The sequence below is a fragment of the Macaca mulatta genome, chromosome 12 (assembly GCF_049350105.2).
Source record: "Macaca mulatta isolate MMU2019108-1 chromosome 12, T2T-MMU8v2.0, whole genome shotgun sequence".
NCBI lineage: Eukaryota > Metazoa > Chordata > Mammalia > Primates > Cercopithecidae > Macaca > Macaca mulatta.
This window is the reverse complement of record NC_133417.1, coordinates 121,626,957-121,646,683: the sequence shown is the minus strand read 5'-3', so window position 1 is coordinate 121,646,683 and position 19,727 is coordinate 121,626,957. Positions and strand designations below refer to the sequence as shown.

The window sequence follows — 19,727 nt, the reverse complement described above, 5'->3', positions numbered from 1 at the left end:
AATATTTATAGGTATTACTGGCAGAGAATCAAGGTATTTTTTTTTTTTTTTTTTTTTTTGAGACAGAGTCTCGCTCTGTCACCCAGGCTGGAGTTCAGTGGTGCAATCTCGGCTCACTGCAACCTCCACCTCTCAGGTTCAAGCAATTCTCCTGCCTCAGCTTCCTGAGTAGCTGGGACTACAGGTGTACACCACCATGCCTGGCTCATTTTTCTATTTTTAGTACAGATAGGATTTCATCTTGTTGCTCAGACTGGTCTCAAACTCCTGGCCTCAAGTGACCCCCTGCCTCGGCCTCCCAAAGTGCTGGGATTACAGGCGTGAGCCACCACCCCAGCAAAACCAAACTTTCTCAGTAAAAGACTTTTATTCTTAGGTTTGGCACATGACATGACCCTGCCTTGGAAGATGTGTCATATTCCGTTATTCCTAAACACATGAAAACTTGAAATGAGTGGACACTTATGGGTGTTTTGTGAGGAACTGGTAAGATTAATGCTCAAATGCTAAGCTTCATTAACATTTAGCATATTTGTTTTCCCCAGTTTAGGTAAAAGTTAAAGCTTCTTTTAATCAATAAAAAGCTAGTTTTAAGATGCTGATACAACACAAAGGTTGCTTTGAGCACAAGAAAAACACACACTTTGGTTAGCTCAGTCTGAACAAACCAAAGTGGATACCTCCAAAGTCATCTGTGATACATTTCTAACTTGTTACGAGAGAAAAGGCTACTTTTCTAATTGTACTTCCCCTTCCCTCTTCCAGTAATAGGAAAAAAATCACCCTCCCCAAAAATGGAAGGAAATTTGGAGGCCTACCCTCTGCTGGGATGGGGGACCAAGAAACCAAACACAGACAGAAGAGAGAGACAGATGAAACACAGAGCCTATATTGCACATCAGAACATGCTTAGATAAAGACTAGAATCTGCATCACATACCCACGCCTGCCTGCTGTGAAGCCAGAACTCACACCCACCAAAGCACTCAGAGATGAGTTTAGGCCACCACAGGGAGGAATGTGGATGGCTGCCCCTTCTGTCAACCAAAGAGGCTCACAGTAGCCACAGAAAACAGTATCAACTTTTAAAGCCCATCTCGGCTTTACCAGCGCATCTCACTGACCCCGCCAGCCCTTGCTCAGTTCTGTTTGTATTAGGTTGATGCAAAAGTAATTACGGTTTTTTTGCCATTACTTTCATTAATACAACTCTTCTTCCCTGATTTCCAGCATCTTGACAGCTTTGCCACTACAAGTGACTTAGAAGACAGGCAGTTTTTCTAAGCTATTTAGTGGACAAACTGCTAGAGGCTCTCCCTTGTCTAAGCAGGAAGCCAAAGGAGGATTCTGGAGTCCAGTGCCCACCCAGCCTCAACGGTCTTGACCTTCGAGAGACAAAGGCAGTACTACTGACTACCAGTACTGATTACTAGTTCCTTAGCAGGATGTTAGGAAGAAAGATGAAATTGGTACCACAGCCCTAAGGAGGGAGAGATACCCTAAGTCAACACCAAGTCATGACCATGGCCCACAGGTCTGTACTTGCAACCCCTGCTGGACTAGGACCACATGCAAGCCTGAGCAAAATATTACAGGACGCCAATGCTCAGTGGGCTCGGTTCTCAGAAGTACTCACCTTTAGGACCGGCATAGCTGCTCGACAGCGGGCAGTCCTACTGTTTTTGAGGAAGTGAGATTCATCCTGAAAAGAAGCAACCACGTAAGTGAACAAGGTCCAATCCTGAGTGGACAGAAATAAGGGCCACTTGAGGCTTGACCCTGGCATGGCAAGTGCAAGGTGGACGCTCCCTTAGCACTTTCTCATTTAAAGAGATGGTTCAGTGGGCCTAGGTCAGGACCCAGGGTTCTGGTGGCAGCTTCTCTACTGCATTCTGAGCAAGCTGCTTCATCTCTCTGGGGACAATTTTCCATCTATAAAGTGGGATTCATGATTCCCTGCTCCACCCACCTCAGAGGCTGCTCAAAGAAACCACTAGAAGGTGGTTTGCTGCTTTGTAAGAGGCACCTCGCACCTGTGGAGCACTAGACCAAGTGCCCCATAGTGGGCCCTGCACTGATGCAAAGCTCTGGGGTGTCCAGCCCCTGCTCTCAGGGGCTCAGGGTGCAGGAAGGATGCCAGACACACTGACAAGCGATCAGGCTATATTATTAGTACTGAGGTGAGTGTAAACAAAACGCTGGGGAAACTGAGAAATGGAAAGAAGATGATGTGATTCCCATCCTCAAGGAACTGCTATGTTTAGAACATGAAGTCTGATTAACCACTCTGCACTGGTGCATAAGAAAATACATATATAGGCCGGGCGCGGTGGCTCAAGCCTGTAATCCCAGCACTTTGGGAGGCCGAGGCGGGCGGATCACAAGGTCAGGAGATCGAGACCACAGTGAAACCCCGTCTCTACTAAAAATACAAAAAATTAGCCGGGCGCGGTGGCGGGCACCTGTAGTCCCAGCTACTCAGGAGGCTGAGGCAGGAGAATGGCAGGAACCCGGGAGGCGGAGCTTGCAGTGAGCCGAGATCGCGCCACTGCACTCCAGCCTGGGCAACAGCGTGAGACTCCGTCTCAAAAAAAAAAAAAAAAAAAAAAAGAAAATACATATATATATGTTTATACATAGTTTGTTTTTCTTTATTCTTTTTTTTTCTTTTTGTTGCATAAGCAAATATACAGTTGATCATATTTTCTAAAGCCAAATGAGTAACTAATACATGAGTATTTGAGTGGAAATTTTCTAGTTTGGTACAGTCAAATTCCTTGCTGTGTGACTGTAAACAACTACCTCTCTGTAGTGCCAGTTTTGCTATTTGTAAAATGGGTACCATAGTTCCTTATGTATTAGGTTCCCGTGAGTCTTAAATGAGCGAACACATGTAAAGTCCTTAGCACAGCCCTGCCACTCAGTAAGCACTCAATGCTATCAGCCTTCCTATAGCTGGGATACCACTGAGATCCCAACTCTGTCCTTAAAGATGATCTATAAGAAATTCCATTTCAGCTATCACGAGCAAATAGGGCCACAAAAGCACAATAGAGGGGAGTGTGAAATAACCCTCAAAATGTCAAGACAGTATCTTGTCCAGAAAGCTGGAGTGCTATAGTCATATGCCTTTCTGATGATGAGGCCTCATTACAGTCAAGAAAAAGGTATTTGTGGAGAAAAAACACAGAGAGTACAGAGGATATGGAAGAGAATGGGCCCTTTCAACCAACAGGCAAAAATGTGCCAGTACTGGAACAAATCACAAAGAATGGCTGGAAACCGAAGCCTCTTCTGAGAAGTGTGACACTTCAGAGCCATCACTCTGTTCTTTCCTACAACATTTCTCTGAAAGCAAGAGGACAGAGCTCTTACTTAACTGAAGAACAAACCAACAATGGTGGTAAGTGGCTTGCCAAAAAATCATACGGCAGGTTAAGTGATGGGCCAGAAAGAGAACATGAATTCTGAAGGCAGACGCAACCCAGCTTTAATCAATAACCTCCAACTTGCTAGCTTCGTGCCTATGGGCAAATTTATGTACCCACTCTCATTGCCAGTTTCATCAGCTGTGAAATGGATAATTCACAAGGATAAAAGATAAAGCCTGTTCAGGGACCACTGGGAAAATAGATGATTATATGTCAGCAGCTAACACAAGGCAACAGTCAAGAATTGAAAGCATTATTCTTCCCACACACTCTAGAGCCATCCCCATCATCCTGGAAAACTTCTTATAATGTTTTCATTTCACATGTATGCTGACAGCTGACATCTTTTCTTTTTCTTTTTTCTTTTTTTTTTTTTGAGATGGAGTCTCGCTCTGTTGCTAAGGCTGAAGTGCAGTGGCCAGATCTCAGCTCACTGCAAGCGCCGCCTCCCGGGTTTATGCCATTCTCCTGCCTCAGCCTCCCGAGTAGCTGGGACTACAGGCGCCCACCACCTTGCCCAGCTAGTTTTTTGTATTTTTTAGTAGAGATGGGGTTTCACCGTGTTAGCCAGGATGGTCTCGATCTCCTTACCTCATGATCCGCCCGTCTTGGCCTCCCAAAGTGCTGGGATTACAAGCTTGAGCCACCGCGCCCAGCAATGCTGACATCTTTTCCAAGCCACACTTAAATTTGTGCCAAACCAGAAATGACTCCCCCAAAGACTCATTACCTCTATCATTTTGCAAAACTATCAATGCTCAAGTTTGCTTATGCTAAGAACACAGTGTGGTTCTCATGTCCAAAACATAATAATAGATCCCCTGAGGTCAGTAACGGTATCTTCTCCTTCCTTTCTCTAAGCTCCCACAATATTTGTGTGAGCTATGTAAATACACTGAGTACTGACAGAGATGGCTGGGTACCAAATCTGTCTAGAGATCCTTAGGAAGTATGTAAGGAGTTAAAAGTCGGAAAGCCTGTGTGTAATTGAAAGATACGTTGTCAAATCTGGAAGCGGGTCCAGTAAGACCTTCTTTAAAAAACAATTAGAGGCGAGGTGAGGTGGCTCACGCCTGTAATCCCAGTACCTTGGGAGGCCAAGGTGGGTGGATCACCTGAGGTCAGGACTTCAAAACCACCCTGGCCAACATGGTGAAACCCCATCTCTACCAAAAATACAAAAATTAGCCAGATGTGGTGGCGGGTGCCTGTAATCCCAGCTACTCGGGAGGCTGAGGCAGGAGAATTCCTTGAACTCAGTGGGTGGAGGTTGCACTGAGCTGAGATTGCCCCACTGCACTCCAGCCTGGGTGACAGAGTGAGATTCTGCCTCAAATAAATAAATAAATAAATAAACAAATAAGGGCACCAAATTGCAAGGAACGAGAGCAAGGCCTCCCATTGGCAGCCACTGACCAAGCTTGGCCAACATGGTGAAATCCTGTCTGTACTAAAAATACAAAAATTAGCTGGGCGTGGTGGCGGGTGCCTAAAATCCCAGCCACTCGGGGAGCTGAGGCAGGAGAATTGCTTAAACCCGGGAGGCGGAGGTTGCAGTGAGCCGAGATCGTGACACTGCACTCCAGCCTGGGTGACAAGAGTAAAACTCTGTCTCCATTAAAAAAAAAAAAAAAAAAAAAAGGCCCCAAAAAACAATTAGAGTAAAAAGTGCTTTTGTGGGGTGGGGGTGTATCTTCACATTGGCTGGAAGAAAACTCAATTGTTGGCCGGGCGCGGTGGCTCAAGCCTGTAATCCCAGTACTTTGGGAGGCCGAGGCGGGTAGATCACGAAGTCAGGAGATCGAGACCATCCTGGCTAACACGGTGAAACCCCGTCTCTACTAAAAAAAATACAAAAAAAACTAGCCGGGCGTGGTGGCGGGCGCCTGTAGTCCCAGCTACTCGGAGGCTGAGGCAGGAGAATGGCGTAAACCCGGGAGGCGGAGCTTGCAGTGAGCCGAGATCGCGCCACTGCACTCCAGCCTGGGTGACACAGCGAGACTCTGTCTCAAAAAAAAAAAAAAAAAAAAGAAAACTCAATTGTTTGAGTAAGATGGCACCAGATGTGGGCACACCCCTTTGCCGTCTAGGTTGTAGTCCCCAGAGCCCCAGGTGGCCTGGGGTCCACATCATGGCCTCCATCCATGACTCATGCTGGGAAAGAGATGAGCTAGAAATCCCCAGCAAAGACTAATTAAATCACAATTTCAAAAAAAGCTCCCTACGAGATTCTAGTATGCAGCCAGAGTTGAGAATGGCTATTTGAAGGGAATGAATTTCCAGTTCCTCACAAAATAAAGACAGTGATTTCTATTCTTCTAGAAACTAAATGAGGCTCAAGGAGATTATAGACATGAAAGTTCTCAGAGCTTTTACAAAGAAAGTTTCCAGAGAGATGAAGTACTTAAAGACTTTGCCAAGTTTCTTACAATGATGACAACTTTAAAAGGGGTTTTTAGCTGTTTTTCCAACTTGCTAAGAAGGTCAAAGCTGACAATGTTGATCAGGCCAGCTGTCAGGCGGTCCTTCCCAGTCACCACGACGTTGATGCAGTCTGGGCTCAGAGACGGTAGCCAGCGAAGGAAGGCCTGTGGATGACAGGAGGGAATAAAGCTACAATGAACACCCAGCACAGCAGCTGTTGGTTGTGACAGCAGCAGTCTCATGGCCATGAACAGCCATCACCTCTACCTTCCTCTCACCCACCTGCACCCCTTCACTTGCCACTGACAGGACACTCCTTGTTTTGTTTTTTTTTTTTAAGAGTTGGGGGAGCTGGGCGTGGTCGCTCATGCCTGTAGTCCCAGCACTTGGGGAGGCCGAGGAGGGCGGATCACCTGAGATCAGGAGTTTGAGACCAGTCTGACCAACATGGAGAAACCCTGTCTCTACTAAAAATACAAAATTAGCTGGGCATGGTGGTGCATGCCTGTAATCCCAGCTACTTGGGAGGCTGAGGCAGGAGAATCGCTTGAACCTGGGAGGCGGAGGTTGTGGTGAGCCGAGATCGCACCATTGCACTCCAGCCTGGGCAACAAGAGAGAAAATTCGGGTCTCAAAAGAGTTGTGTTGGTCTCACTTTGTTGCCCAGGCTGGAGTACAGTGGCACCATCACAGCTTACTGCAGCCTCAAACTCCTAGGTTCAAGTGATCCTCCCGCCTCAGCCTCCCAAGTTGCTGGGACTACAGGTGCACACCACCATGATTGGCTAATTTCTTTCTTTCTTCTTTTTTTTAAAGAGATGGGTCTCAGTATGTTGCTCAGACTGGTCTTGAACTACTGGCCTCAAGTGTCCTCCTGCCTCAGCTTCCCAAGTTGCTGAGACTACAGCCGTGAACCACCATGCGTGGCTATCTCCCTGCCTGTCAGCAGTCACTTCATGGTGTCTGGGTTTCATCTCTAAGATCTCTAACTAGATGGTAAGTTTCTGCAGGGAAAGAATACGACTCTTTTTAAGAGGAATTTTATGAAGGACTTAGCAGAGCCTGGTACACTGAAGGCAAATCATAAACGTTTATTGATGATGATGAAACTATTTATGTCAATATTCCTACAAATCCACCTTCTCTCTCTGGCAATCTGAGCATCTCTAGCCAAACCCACCCAGGCATCTGGGTGCTCACCTGCACCACCTGGGCTGACATTGTTCGATACAAGGAGGGCTGGCCTTTTCTCTAACCTCAGGCTGGTCACCATCTGGCTGACTCTTCCTAGAATTTCTGAGGGTGCTGTGGGAACCTAACACACACAAAATATGTACTGAAGATTACTTTCTACAGGCACTGGCAGAATTCATATCACAAGACTTGGGAGGCCAAGACAGAAGGATCACTGACCTCAAAAGTTCAAGACCAACCTGGGCAACATAATGAGACTCTGTCTCATTAAAAAAAAAAAAAAAAAAATTAAAAATTAAAATTAAAAAAAAAGAATTCAGATCACTGAGACAGAAAAAAAACGAGGTGCACATTTTTTAGTTTTTCTTTTTTTTGTTTTTTTTTTTTTGCCATCTCTTCGGTCAGAACATCTGGGCCTTGGGCTGACCGGCAGCAGGAGGAGCTGCCTCCTCTGCACGAGAGGCTCATGGAGGCCTCAGGAAGAAGCCCCAGGCTGACGTCAGTGGCATAAAGTTAGAAAAAGCTGTAGACGATGGACTAGGTCTTCCTTCTTCACTAAGTTTGTTCACGGACTTTTTATTCATTTCACAAAACCAACCACTGATTCCTGGATTTAGAGTAGAAAAAGCTCAAGGGTGAGTGATACAGTGTTCTTGCCAGGCTCTGCATCCATAAAGTTACCGGGCAGACGGCGAACATCCCACTCACTCCCCGCTCGACAGAGTGCAAAATCCCTGAGTTGGGCAGTCAGGAGATGCCACAAGACCCAGCAGGGCTCCTCATTAACAGGAAGCACGGAGCTTAACCTCTGAGATTCCGTTTTCTCGTCTATAAATAGGGTTACTATCTATTGTACCTACCACACAGGACTGTCACGGGATTGAGGAAAACATAGGAGGTAAAAATATTTTAAAAATTAAGTGTGGGCCGGGCACAGTGGCTCACGCCTGTAATCCCAGCACTTTGGGAGGCCAAGACAGGTGGATCACTTGAACCCAGGAGTTCGGGAACCAGCCTGGGCAACATGGCAAAACCTCATCTTTACAAAAAGTACAAAAACTAGCCAGTCTCATAATCCAGTTTCAAAATAAATAAAAATTTTAAAAAACAATAAACGAGAAAAATAAAGAAAACTAAGTGTGGTACAGATGAAAAGTATTATGAGCAGGGCACAGAGGTCCCAGAAGTGCCTGCTGACAGATGAACACAAGTCTCTAAGCCGGTTTCTCCTCGGCTTTCTTCCCTCAAGGTGTAACCTGATTCTGATCCAGAAAACCCCCAGCCTGCCCTCAGGTGGCATCTCATCTCTCTTCCTGCCTTTGCCTTTACTTGAGACAGGATCCTTAAAGATCCCTAGACCCTGTCCGCAAACCATTATTTTATGACTCTAACACTGAAGAAAACCTTCTCTGTGAAAACTGCAATTTGAAGAGCATTAACCTGCTCCCAAGTGAAGCGCACGGAGGATGGCACCACCACCAGGAGAGGCCACTCCTTCCGGTAAAAGGCTGCGATGCAGATGGCTTGGATGGTCTTCCCCAGGCCCATGTCGTCAGCGAGCAGCAGGCGGCCTCCTTTGGCTATGGCAAAACTGAAGGCAGACAAGGTGAGGACGGCATGTTTCCCAGGGCACGAGTTCATCTGCCCTCACGTCCGGTGGGTCAGCACTGCCGGGTGAAGGCCACCGCACTGGCCAGCCCAGGCCCAGCCCACCACCAGACTTGCTCCCCAGAAGGGAAGGAGCATGGGCCAAATAGGGAGCAGAATAAAAAAGAGAGAGAGAGAGAGAGAGAAAGTCTAAAAAGGAAAAATGTGGAATGTGGTCGAAAGGTAGGGAGAAGATCTGGAAGATGATTAGGTCGTGGAGGCCAAGGAAGGAAGTTTCCAGGGAGGAGTCACCTCAGCCCACTGTAGGCAGGACCCAGGGGACGTACGTGGAGGAGGGCGATGGGAGTCCAGGACTAGCACTGAGGAGGGCATGCTTACTCACTCCAGAGTCTGCCTTGAAAGGAAGGAAAGGGCCAGGCGCAGTGGCTCATGCCTGTAATCCCAGCACTTTGAGAGGCCGAGGTGGGCGGATCACCTGAGGCCAGGAGTTTAACACCAGCCTGACCAACATGGTGAAACGCCATCTCTACAGGCACATGCCTGTAATCCCAGCTACTCGGGAGGCTGAGGGAGGAGAATCGCTTGAACCTGGGAGGCAGAGATTGCAGTGAGCCAAGATTGCACCATTGTACTCCAGCCTGGACAACAAAAGCGAAACTCCATCTCAAAAAAAAAAAAAGAAAGAAAGAAAGGAAGGAAAGAAGGGCTGGTGGGTGAAAAGAAGGCTTTCTGAAGATCAGAGAGCATTCAGTATGCATAAAGGCAGAGAAAGGGGCTGGCAAAGACAGAAGATGCTGGTAACGAGAAGAGAGGTAGAGAAAAGGATCGGAGGAAGGGTGCTTGGCCAAAAGCGAGCACCGACCTCAGCATCGAGTTTTTCATTATGGCAGCCTCCAGGACCCTAAAGCCCGTAAGTGCAGCATCCCTTGCTAATAGTTTATGAATAAAGGTGTATTCCACTATTTTGGAGCCAGACTGGCTGGGGTTGGAGTCCCAATTCCATCACTCAGCAGCTGTATACCTTCATGCCCATGATTTAACCTCCCTATACCTCAGCCCCCTCAGCAGTAAGAAGGGAGTAATAACAGTACCTATCTCATGAAGCTGTGGGAGGGTTAATAAAGCTAATACTGAAAACAGTGCTTGGAAACATCATAAGCGTTAAGGAAGTGCTTCTATCATAACTACTATTCCACAAAAAGAAAAAGAATCAAAACACAAACAGTAAAAATGACTTGCTCGTGTCGCATGATGAAACAGTGAAAAGCTAAAAGGATCCCAAGTGCCAGATGTCTGGTCCTCTGTGCCAAATACTAGTCTTCTTTCATCTAATCTCTGAAAAGGAGATCATTTGCTGAGAATCCTGATAATAAGCCGCTGGGATAGCTCTTTCTCTTTCCTTCTCACACAGTGAAAACAGAGAATGTCACCTCTTCTAATCAGCAGCTAGCAGGGCTGACAAGAAGTCTAGGCTACACTTGCCCTTTCTGAATTGCCTGGAAACACCGTTTCCAAAGATGGAAAACTGGGCAGCAAATCCCCAGGCAGCCCGAGGCCAGTAGAGTGTGGAGACAACAGGCATCACGGCATGGCACCCTTCTGTTCTCCCTGCAGCCTGAGCGGGCCCCTGCCTGGGAGAGGAGGCAGCCCTTCCCAAAGCCCTGCTTTGGCGGCCTCACCCTCCACTGGGGAGGAACGGAGCCGAGCGGTGGGCTGCCTCACCTCTCCAGAACAGGCACAGCCTCCTCCCTGTACACCCACCTCTATGAAATCTTCTGGACCATTTCTGGGATCAACCCACAACACAGACAGATGGGGGGAGGGCAGGTGTGAAAAGATGTATTTTCTACCTCACTTTCTGATTTACAAAATTGGTGGCCAGCGAGGACAGGCAGTACCTAAGCAACGGAATCCATGGAGAGCCCCACGCCCTTTGAGCGTCTTTTGTTTCAGCCTCCTCATCTTTACCATCTATAATTTCCAGAAGTTTGGTCTATCCGCATCCTTAGAGCAGAATGGACCCCCTGAATTTCACATTCTTTCTCTCCTTTTTCCCCTGCCTAGAGGGAGCCCAACTAAGGAACAAAGTGGCCAAAAAGTGACAACAAAGACAGAAAAAGCCTGGATAACAGAGGAACAATAACATAATTAAATGTCATCCTCCACAGGATAGTTGAATATAATAGAAAAAATTTTCTGGAGTCCTGTTTACAATTTATGTTTTTAAAATTTGAATTGTAGTATTTATATTATTACTATTTTTATGATTTATTGAATAGAGACATTGATTTTTTTATGTTATGTCTATAAGGCAACATGATTGTAACTACAAATATGCAAAATTAAACACATGCCAAAATTGAAAAAAAAAAAAGAAATAGAAAAAAATGCCATACTCAGAAATTAATCAATCAGAAAACACAGATTTAAGCCCCAGTTCCACTTTTGGCAGCTGAATAACTTTAGGCAACTGACTGTCTTTCTGAGCCTCAACTCATTCACCTGCTGAAGAGGCCGACTTGGATATTAGAAGATGCTGACATTTCTAAGAGATTTTGCTTTATAAATTAAAGGGTGTTTTCAATTGTAGTTCTTGCATTAAAGACAACAAAACACGGAATTGACAGCCCTCCTCCTCCAATGCCAAGCCCCTACCTCTTCAGAGTATGAAAGTTAAAATCTGAGTTTATTTAGAAAATTCTGAAGAAAGATTACAAGTACTGTTAGCAGCTTTAGAGCCACAGAGGGAGAAACAGATCTGCCCTGGGGTGCCTCACACACAGAGCCTCTCTCAGGGATAATGGGGTAACAGGTAAGACCAGCACCCACCACGTGGGCCCAAGGATGGCTAACAGTGCCACGAAGAACTTGGATGCTGAAGGCAGGGGCTGCCCAGGGGGTGGGGCTGGGCAACCTCTACTGCAGCTTTAATAAAGAGCCCAGAGGAAGAAAGATGAAAGGAAAAAACCACCCTGAGCCCGGTTAAAACAAGGCCCAAAGGACATCTCACCAGCTGAAGGATTGGAATGGCAATGCCAGAGGACGTTTTGCAGAGTGTGCTATTTAAGAGAGATGGAAGGAAAGGAAGAAAAGAATTAGGGGGAAGGGCCGGGCCAGGTAATGTAATAAAGTGCATTGTGCCCAAACAGCACACCGAGACCCAAATCCTGCCAGAGACGGTAGCCAAGCTTTCACCAGAATACCACAATCAGGCTTCAAGCAGGCAGGCTGTCGCGGTGTGTCAGTGCCATTGATAATTTAGGTTCCTTCCCTTGCACAGGGCTCTATGTCCAACTACACTGTCTAATAACAGCTTCTTATTTCTAGACAGACTATCAAGACTTCCTCTTTCTTCTCCTTGAACTCCCAAATTTTTAAGAGAAGTCGATTTCGAATCTGGCATTTTGCTTCTCCCAAGTAACTCTGGAAAAAAAGGAAAGATCAAGATGTAGGTTTACCTTTTTTCTTCCTCTAATAAGAGCACCTTGACTTTCTTTTGGAGAACTGCTACCTCCCACTTTCAATCCAAGTAATTTAGCTGGGCAGGTCTTACCCTCTGGTTCTAGGGATGGGCCTATCACCAAGTCTAATCAACAAGACCTCAAGCCTCCAAGGCCACGATAACTGGCTCCAACGTTGGTACCAGACTTAAGCCATTGCAGTGTTAGCCCAATTAGGAAAAAGGTGCTTCTGTGTGTTGCTAAGCTGAGAATGCAAGCTGGAAGCCCCTGGCTGCCCGAGCTGCCACACTTAAGGAGCACCTGCTTGGGAACAGAGCAAACAAACAGAAAGCAGATCTGAGAGAGGACAGCAGCCTGATGAGACCTTTAGAGATGCTGGATTTTCTCTTATAGGCACTGAGAAATCTCTTTCCTTAAGCTAGTTTGAATTGGGTTTCTGCACACCTGTAATTCCGAGTCTTGATTAACCCATGGAATTTGAAATCAATGGTTACAATAAGGCTTTGGTAACAGCACACCTGGCGGTTTAATGCCTACACTCTTCTAAATTTTCATCTCTCCGTGGAAAATAAAAGTTCATAAAACAGGAAGCATCTGAATGTGGTCTGTGGTGAGTAATGAAATTCGAGCAAGAGAGGAAGAGAGAGGAAGCTCAAGAACCTACTTGACTCCAGCTCTCTGAAAGGGCATCAGATTAGACACGAGCTTGGGGTCCACTCCAGAAAGGTCTGCCTCCGGGACATCTGGCGCGAGACTGAGAGATGTCTTCTTGAGCTGAGAAGCAAACGCCAGGGTGAGAGTCATGGGCAGAGGATCCAGCTGAACTTGTGGGAGGCAGCGCACCTTTGCAACTGGAAAGAAGAACAGAAGCATATGAGCTGGAGTGTTCATGCCCAAAAGATTTGGAGAAAGGGAAGCTTTGGGATATAAATATTTCCTTCCAGTGATGCTGGTCCTAGGTCCCTATATAATGGGTGGAGAAATCTCTCCTAGTCAGGATCATTAACCCAAGTGGGAAAAATAAATTACTTGGGATCTACATGGAAATGAAAGCAAATGAATTGCACTGACCTTGCTTTCTGAAAGAATGCAGTCTCACCTGATTTTAAACTTCAAAAACGAGGAAAAAAAAAAACCTTTATTCAACAGAGAAACAGAAAAAGAATAAACCAGAGAGATTAAAAAAACACATAATTCTTGGGAGAAGGAGGCTGAATTACAAATTAAAAATGCATAGAAAAAAATGACGGACCTAGAGACCTCTGGCAGTGGAATTACCGTTAAATCACTAACCACAGCCTGCTGTCCTGCGGGCTGTCACTTTCAGGATGTTCTTCCCTTTTATCATTTTCCTTTGAAAAATCTAATTAGAAGAGTAGCCATTATTTACAGATCGTCAATTGCTCTTTATCCTTTACCCTTTCAAGGGCACCCTGGGAGTGAGAGTGACCCACCAAGAGGCTAATTGTCCTCCGGTATCCAGTAAAGGAAACTACAAAGAGAAACTGGGTATTATTTTACTTCTATCCAATCTTATTTGGAATTCTAAGGCTGGTTCTCTAGTTCACATGGTCATGTGTGATCGTGTTTTCTTAATACCCTCACAACCGATTCCAAAAGTCTTTTGCCACAACCATCAATCGGTTACCACTGTAAATGCTGATGTGAACGTGCAGGGCTGAGCCATCTACTGCTACCTCCAACTGCTTTGTATTTCAATGTATTTAAGTCCATTTCTCTCCTCCACTAAATATAAGTACCAGTTATTTCTGGAAACAGTTTCCACGAAAAGAATCACCATGAGAGGAAATTAGGTAAGGTTGAAGGCTTTAATACAGAATAGACTGTCCATATTGATGCACAAATACATTTTATACCTCCAAATTAAATCTTAGCATGCTGATTTCTGCACACTTCAGGAGGCTGAGCACTCCATGTGCTTTCAGAAAAACCATTTTCATTTTAATTCTAGTGATCTTCAGAACTCAAATACCCGATGAAAGTTACGAAAGGGCTGATGAACTGGCTGATAGAAAATGCAGTGCTCTGTAGGCATTATGTTCCTTCAGCCATTTAAGAGGAATAAAACCAACATCTACTCTGTCTCCTACCAACTACTGTTTCCAAAATCCTATGCTGCTAGTTCAGCCATCTCGGTGTTTCTGAGAAAGCCACCATTCCCTGACAACAACTGTCTCTACTGTCCTTTCCCTGGTACTGGGAGATGACAGACGTGCTGTCTGGCTTCGTGAGTCATCTAGAAGTCATTTCTGTAAAATAGCTCTTTGGCAGAATGCTACTAGCCACATAGCAGAGATGCTAATGTTTTCAAATAGCAGCTGACAAGACAAGATTGTTGAGAACCCTTCTGGACTGACAGCAAGGGGAAAACAAAAGGCCTTATGCCAATTTCACTGGGGGCAAAAGGCCTGAGTCACTTAGAAAAGAGGGAGGAGGAAAGCTTAGATTCTCCTTACTAGAGAAAATAACTCCCACTGCTTCACCCATGAGCATGCACGTACGCAGGTCTTATTGTCATTTCTTCATTAGTTTCCTAGGCACACGTTCACTAGCTCAGGGTCAACCATCTAATTTCACTCATGAGGAAGGAGAGCATGGGGTGAGGAGAGAGGTGGGCATTCCCCAGGTTCACAGTACTGGCAAAGAAATTGGAACTAAATTGGAACTGGGCTCTATTCTCACCGCTTTCCCTCCCCAGCTTCTTAGTATAGCTAGCTTCTAAATTTTATAATGGGTCATGTTACAAAGGCAGATGGCAATTCTAGTCTTATTTCTGTCACTGATTTACTGTGACCTTGCAATGCTCCCAGTAAGAAAAGCCACTGTTTCCTTTCTCTGGGCCCAACCTTCTCTCAGTCTACGAAATAGGAAGATCAGTCTTATCTTCCGTGAGACACTGTCGTGATGAGATAGCAGGTAAAAACTCTAAATCTAGAATCTTCACTCAGGATCCATGAAATCATTTTTATCAAGTGCAAAATCTTATTTGTGGCCATTATGTGCATTTCTTTTCTGGGTGAAGAATCCATTATTTTCATCAGGTATTTCAAGGAGTGTGTTGTCTGCAAAGATCAGGAACCACTCTACAATGCTATGTGAGTCACAAGTCATGGTTTTTCAACACTACATTTATCTGCTAATGCTGTAAGTGTCCTGCTTTTTGTTGTTCCGTAAAAGTCAAGACTTTATAGCTAACATATTTGTGTTTCCTGGTTGAAAGACAAAGGCGAGAAGGAAAGAACTCACTCCTATTTCTCATCAACAATTCAGCTTTTGCAGCCGGGCATGGTGGCTCAGGCCTGTAATCTCAGCACTTTGGGAGGCCAAGGTGGGAGGATCACTTGAGGCCGGGAGTTCAAGACCAGCCTGGCCAACATGGCGAATCTCCATCTCTACTAAAAATACAAAAATTAGCCAAGCATGGGGATATGCACCTACAATTCCTGCTGATAACAGCAGGAGGCAGACAACTTCATAGGCAGACAGGGGTGGGTCCACAGTGAAACCCAACCTTCAAGCTGAAGACAGACTAAAACCTGAAAACCGGGCTGCCAGTTCTAGGTGGAGTCCACAACCCAGAGTGAGAACTTCCTCAGTGCCTTTTAGCCAACTGAATGGTGCTTTTTCCAGGCCTGCCCATGGACGAATCAGCAAACATGCCCCCATTCTGAGCCCATAAAAACCCTGGACTCAGCCACATGTTGGGATTACCCACTTTGGGTCCCCTTTCCACTGAAAGCTGTTCTGTTGATCAATAAAACCCTTCTCTGCCTTGCTCACTCTCCAGTTGTTCATGTAACCTCATTCTTCTTGGATGCAGGGCAAGAATCTGGGACCCGCTGAATGGCAGGTGAGAAAAGGGCTAAACACGTTCCTAGTCTGCTCGCCCAGCTGTGGGCAGTGATGTGCTCCTGTTTGCTGGACCACAGGAGTGAAGAGCGGCAACCTTTCTGGGGGCCCAGACCTTGGGACTCCCTAAGCCAGAGCTGTAACATGCTGTAACACCCCCTTGGGGCTCCACGGGTGCTGGTATCTTTAAGTTTTTGGGCGCCAGCATATTCCCATCATCCAGATGCTGGTGCCCAAGGCAGAAGCAGCTTGTGGTATGCCTCGTCCAGCTGCAGCCTCACGTGGAGCTAGTACCCGTGCCACAGTCTGGAGCTGCCCGCTCCGGTGCAGCAACTGGTGCACCTGGCTGTGTGCCATGGCCAGACCATACACTCACTCGCTCACACACTTTCCACTGCTCCATGCCTAGCTTGCCCTCAGTGAGTGTGGAATCTGGACTAGTAGCGTGAGCCGAGCGGGCAGAGCAAGCCCAGCGGCAAGCCCAGCTGGCAAAGTGGCACCAAAAGGATTCTGTGTAACAGCTACTTGGGAGGCTGAGGCACAATAATCGCTTGAGCCTGGGAGGCAGAGGTTGCAGTGAGTTGAAACTGTGCCACTGCACTCCAGCCTGGGTGACAGTGAGACGCTGTCTCAAAAAGAAAAAAAATTCAGCTTTTGCCAAATAATTCCCTCTAAATCACAAGTTCCAAATAGTAGCAGCCAGAGAGTCTCAAGATCAACATGAGCCATCCTTTCTGCTTCAGCCAGCACTTATTAAGTTATCATCTCATTCAAACCTAATTGTGCAGTTCACAGCAAGTTTTGCTCAAGGAACCAAAGGCTCTTCCTTTATATTTAATTCCTATGTCAGGAGAGCAGATAGAGATTAAAGACCACCTCTTTTTTTTTACTAAAGGGACAATGGGACCCAAAATGTTTAATTATTTACCCAGTGTCACACAGTAAGTCACATAAGAAGGAGACAAAAGGAAGGAACCCAGTTTTTCCCTCACATTGAAGCCCTAGCCTGCCAGGCAAGATGGCCAATGACTCAGAGCTCCCAGGGTTGGTTCGTGTCTGTCCTGGCCTGGTTGGTACCCACAGATGACTCCTTCCTTGGTTTGGGAGGCCCAATAGGCCGTCAGGATTGGGAGTAAAGTAGAGGAACATAAGCTATGCTAGCTGCAAACCCAATGCGGAATTGTTACAGCCAGATAGATAAGGGACTAGTATTCTGGTACAGTCTGAGATATGACCATATTTCCTTTTTCCAGGCATGTTAGAATTTATTGCCCTATCTAAGCAAAACACAGAGAAGAAAAATGATAAGCCCAAGCTGGCTTCTTCTTCTTGCACTTATGCTGTCTGTACACATACCCCTTGCCTTGGTCAGTCTGTAAAGTGCTTGTTACAATGCAGAAGTCCCTGGCCTGGCTTCTGCCTCAGACAGAACTCTATTAGGAAGTCCATTCCTAGTGAGACTCTCCTATCTTTCTTGATCATCCCATCCAGTTTTAGAAGTACACTGAGAGCCTATTCTCAGAAGTAATCTATGGTCACTTCCACCTAAGCTAAGCAATCCTAGCTCACTTCTAATTCCTAAAGTCTATGTACCCATGCTTCTAGCACTTCCATGACAGCAGGAAGGTTTCCCAGGCCTGGGAAATTTCACTACTGCCACCTCACCCTTATGGCAAAAGAGGCCTGGCATTTGTCTGGGCTGTCATAAAGCCACCGTCTCAGTGGATGTGGACAAGGCTGCATCCTCACCGTTACTTACCCTGTACTCAAGCATCCCACCAGAGCAAACGAAGGAGAAGATTCTTCGAAAATACATCAAATTTAAGGTGAATTATTAAAGCTTAACAAAGCATGATATAAAACAAGTAAGGCTTCTCACTTAGTTTACTGTGCTCTTCCAAGAGAAACCTCCACTTCCTGGTCTTGACATCTGCAATGACAAGAAATAAATAAGCAAATAAGACACCCTGTCCTCCTGCTACGTGATCACACTTACTCATTTATTACTTGGCTTCATAAACTTCCATTAAGCTTAAAGACAATGTGGCAGCTGGTCCTGTACCTAGCACTGAGGATAGAGAAGTTAGGAGAGTACTTTCCCTGGAGGCTTCCCCAATATACTGGGAGGAAAGAGAGGCAGAGATGCTGGCAACACTGGGTTGTAAGGGTTGTGACAAAAGGTGCCACAGGATACACAGCTGGGGAGGGTCTAGCAGGTCAGAAATGCCCTGAGTGACGGGGGTGATAACTGTAGCTCACACCTAAGCACCATTCATGTTCAGCCCGGCACTATGCCAACACTCAGTGGCACCATCTCATCTACCCTCCCAAGTGGGCTGTTGTTAACTCCATTTTACACATGGGAAAGAAGCTGCATGTGGTCAGAGTGGTCAAACTGCCGAAGTTTCCATTTCAGCTCTGCCTCTTGCTAGCTATGTCACCTCGGGCAATTCACTGTAACACCTCTCCCTCAGTTTCCATCTCTGAAAAATAAGCCCCTACCTCACTGCTTACTGTGAGGATTATGTGAAATTAAAGTAAAATGCTTGGCCGGGCGCGGTGGCTCATGCCTGTAATCCCAGCACTTTGGGAGGCTGAGGCGGGCGGATCACAAGGTCAGGAGATCAAGACCATGGTGAAACCCCGTCTCTACTAAAAATACAAAAAAAATTAGCCGGGCGCGGTTGTGGGCGCCTGTAGTCCCAGCTACTCGGGAGGCTGAGGCAGGAGAATGGCGTGAACCGGGAGGCGGAGCTTGCAGTGAGCCGAGATCGTGCCACTGCACTCCACCCTGGGCGACAGAGCGAGACTCCGTCTCAAAAAAAATAAAAATAAATAAATAAAGTAAAATGCTTATAAAAGTATGACTGGAAAACAATGAGCACCCTAAAAATCCAGTTATTATGAATTATTGTTAGTGTGATTATTACATCATCTGCTAATTAGCATAGTGTAGTATAAATTACACACATTATCAACTAAAAAGGTGAGCATCTTTCTACCCAATGGTGGCTCATTATTTAAATAGAGGAATTTCTCTACTAATCTATCTTTTGGAAAATCAAGGACGCTTGGTCTCGGTAAATGCTATCTGGGCAGCGAAAGTTCATTCTTCACTGTATGGTTCCTTCAAAAGCAAGGTGGTCAGACAGAGGTATCTTGGACACAGTGAGTCAGTTTCAGGAAAAAGCAAGGTCGTCCAGGTACAACCGGATGGAAGGAACAAAGCAGACAGACTAATCTTAAATGCAGAACTAGAAGAGGAAGGCCCTTCCTGACAACTTGATTCTCACAGTGGCACAGCAGCAATCAGGAAACGTTGTGAGCAACAGCTGAGGCAAAGGAACCAATCATGGTTTTTGGACATCCGGGTGTGAGCAGTATCAGTATCAATACTTTCATGGTACCCACTCCCAGAATGCAGACCATGTCAGGAGTGTGATCTCACAGGCCGGTGACAGACACACATCACTGTATTTGCCTTTTTTATCTTTTATTGAGATTGTAGCCCAGGCTGGAGTGCAGTGGTGCGATCTTGGTTCACTGCAACCTCTGCATCCCAGACTCAAGTGATTCTCCTCCCTCAGCCTCCCAAGTAGCTGGGATTACAGGCTGGAACCACCATGCCTGGTTAGTTTTTGTATTTTTAGTAGACAGGTTTCCATCATGTTGGCCAGGCTGGTCTCAAACTCCTGTGACCTCAGGTGATCCACCCACCTCGGCCTCCCAAACTGCTGGG

General features: G+C 46.0%; 1 protein-coding gene across 4 annotated transcripts in view; it reads right to left on the bottom strand.

Annotated features, from left to right (window-relative positions):
• The window catches only part of SMARCAL1 (SWI/SNF related, matrix associated, actin dependent regulator of chromatin, subfamily a like 1), a 67,006-nt gene that overhangs the window by 37,690 nt on the left and 9,589 nt on the right, over nt 1–19,727 (bottom strand). For all 4 annotated transcript variants that reach the window (XM_077957520.1, XM_077957521.1, XM_028831093.2 and 1 more), the window contains exons 6-10: nt 17,868–17,918; nt 12,783–12,969; nt 8,490–8,640; nt 5,861–6,019; nt 1,637–1,702 (exon numbers count right to left, since the gene is read on the bottom strand). In XM_077957520.1, the coding sequence (XP_077813646.1) occupies nt 1,637–1,702; nt 5,861–6,019; nt 8,490–8,640; nt 12,783–12,969; nt 17,868–17,918 (614 nt within the window). The remainder of the gene's footprint in view (nt 1–1,636; nt 1,703–5,860; nt 6,020–8,489; nt 8,641–12,782; nt 12,970–17,867; nt 17,919–19,727) is intronic.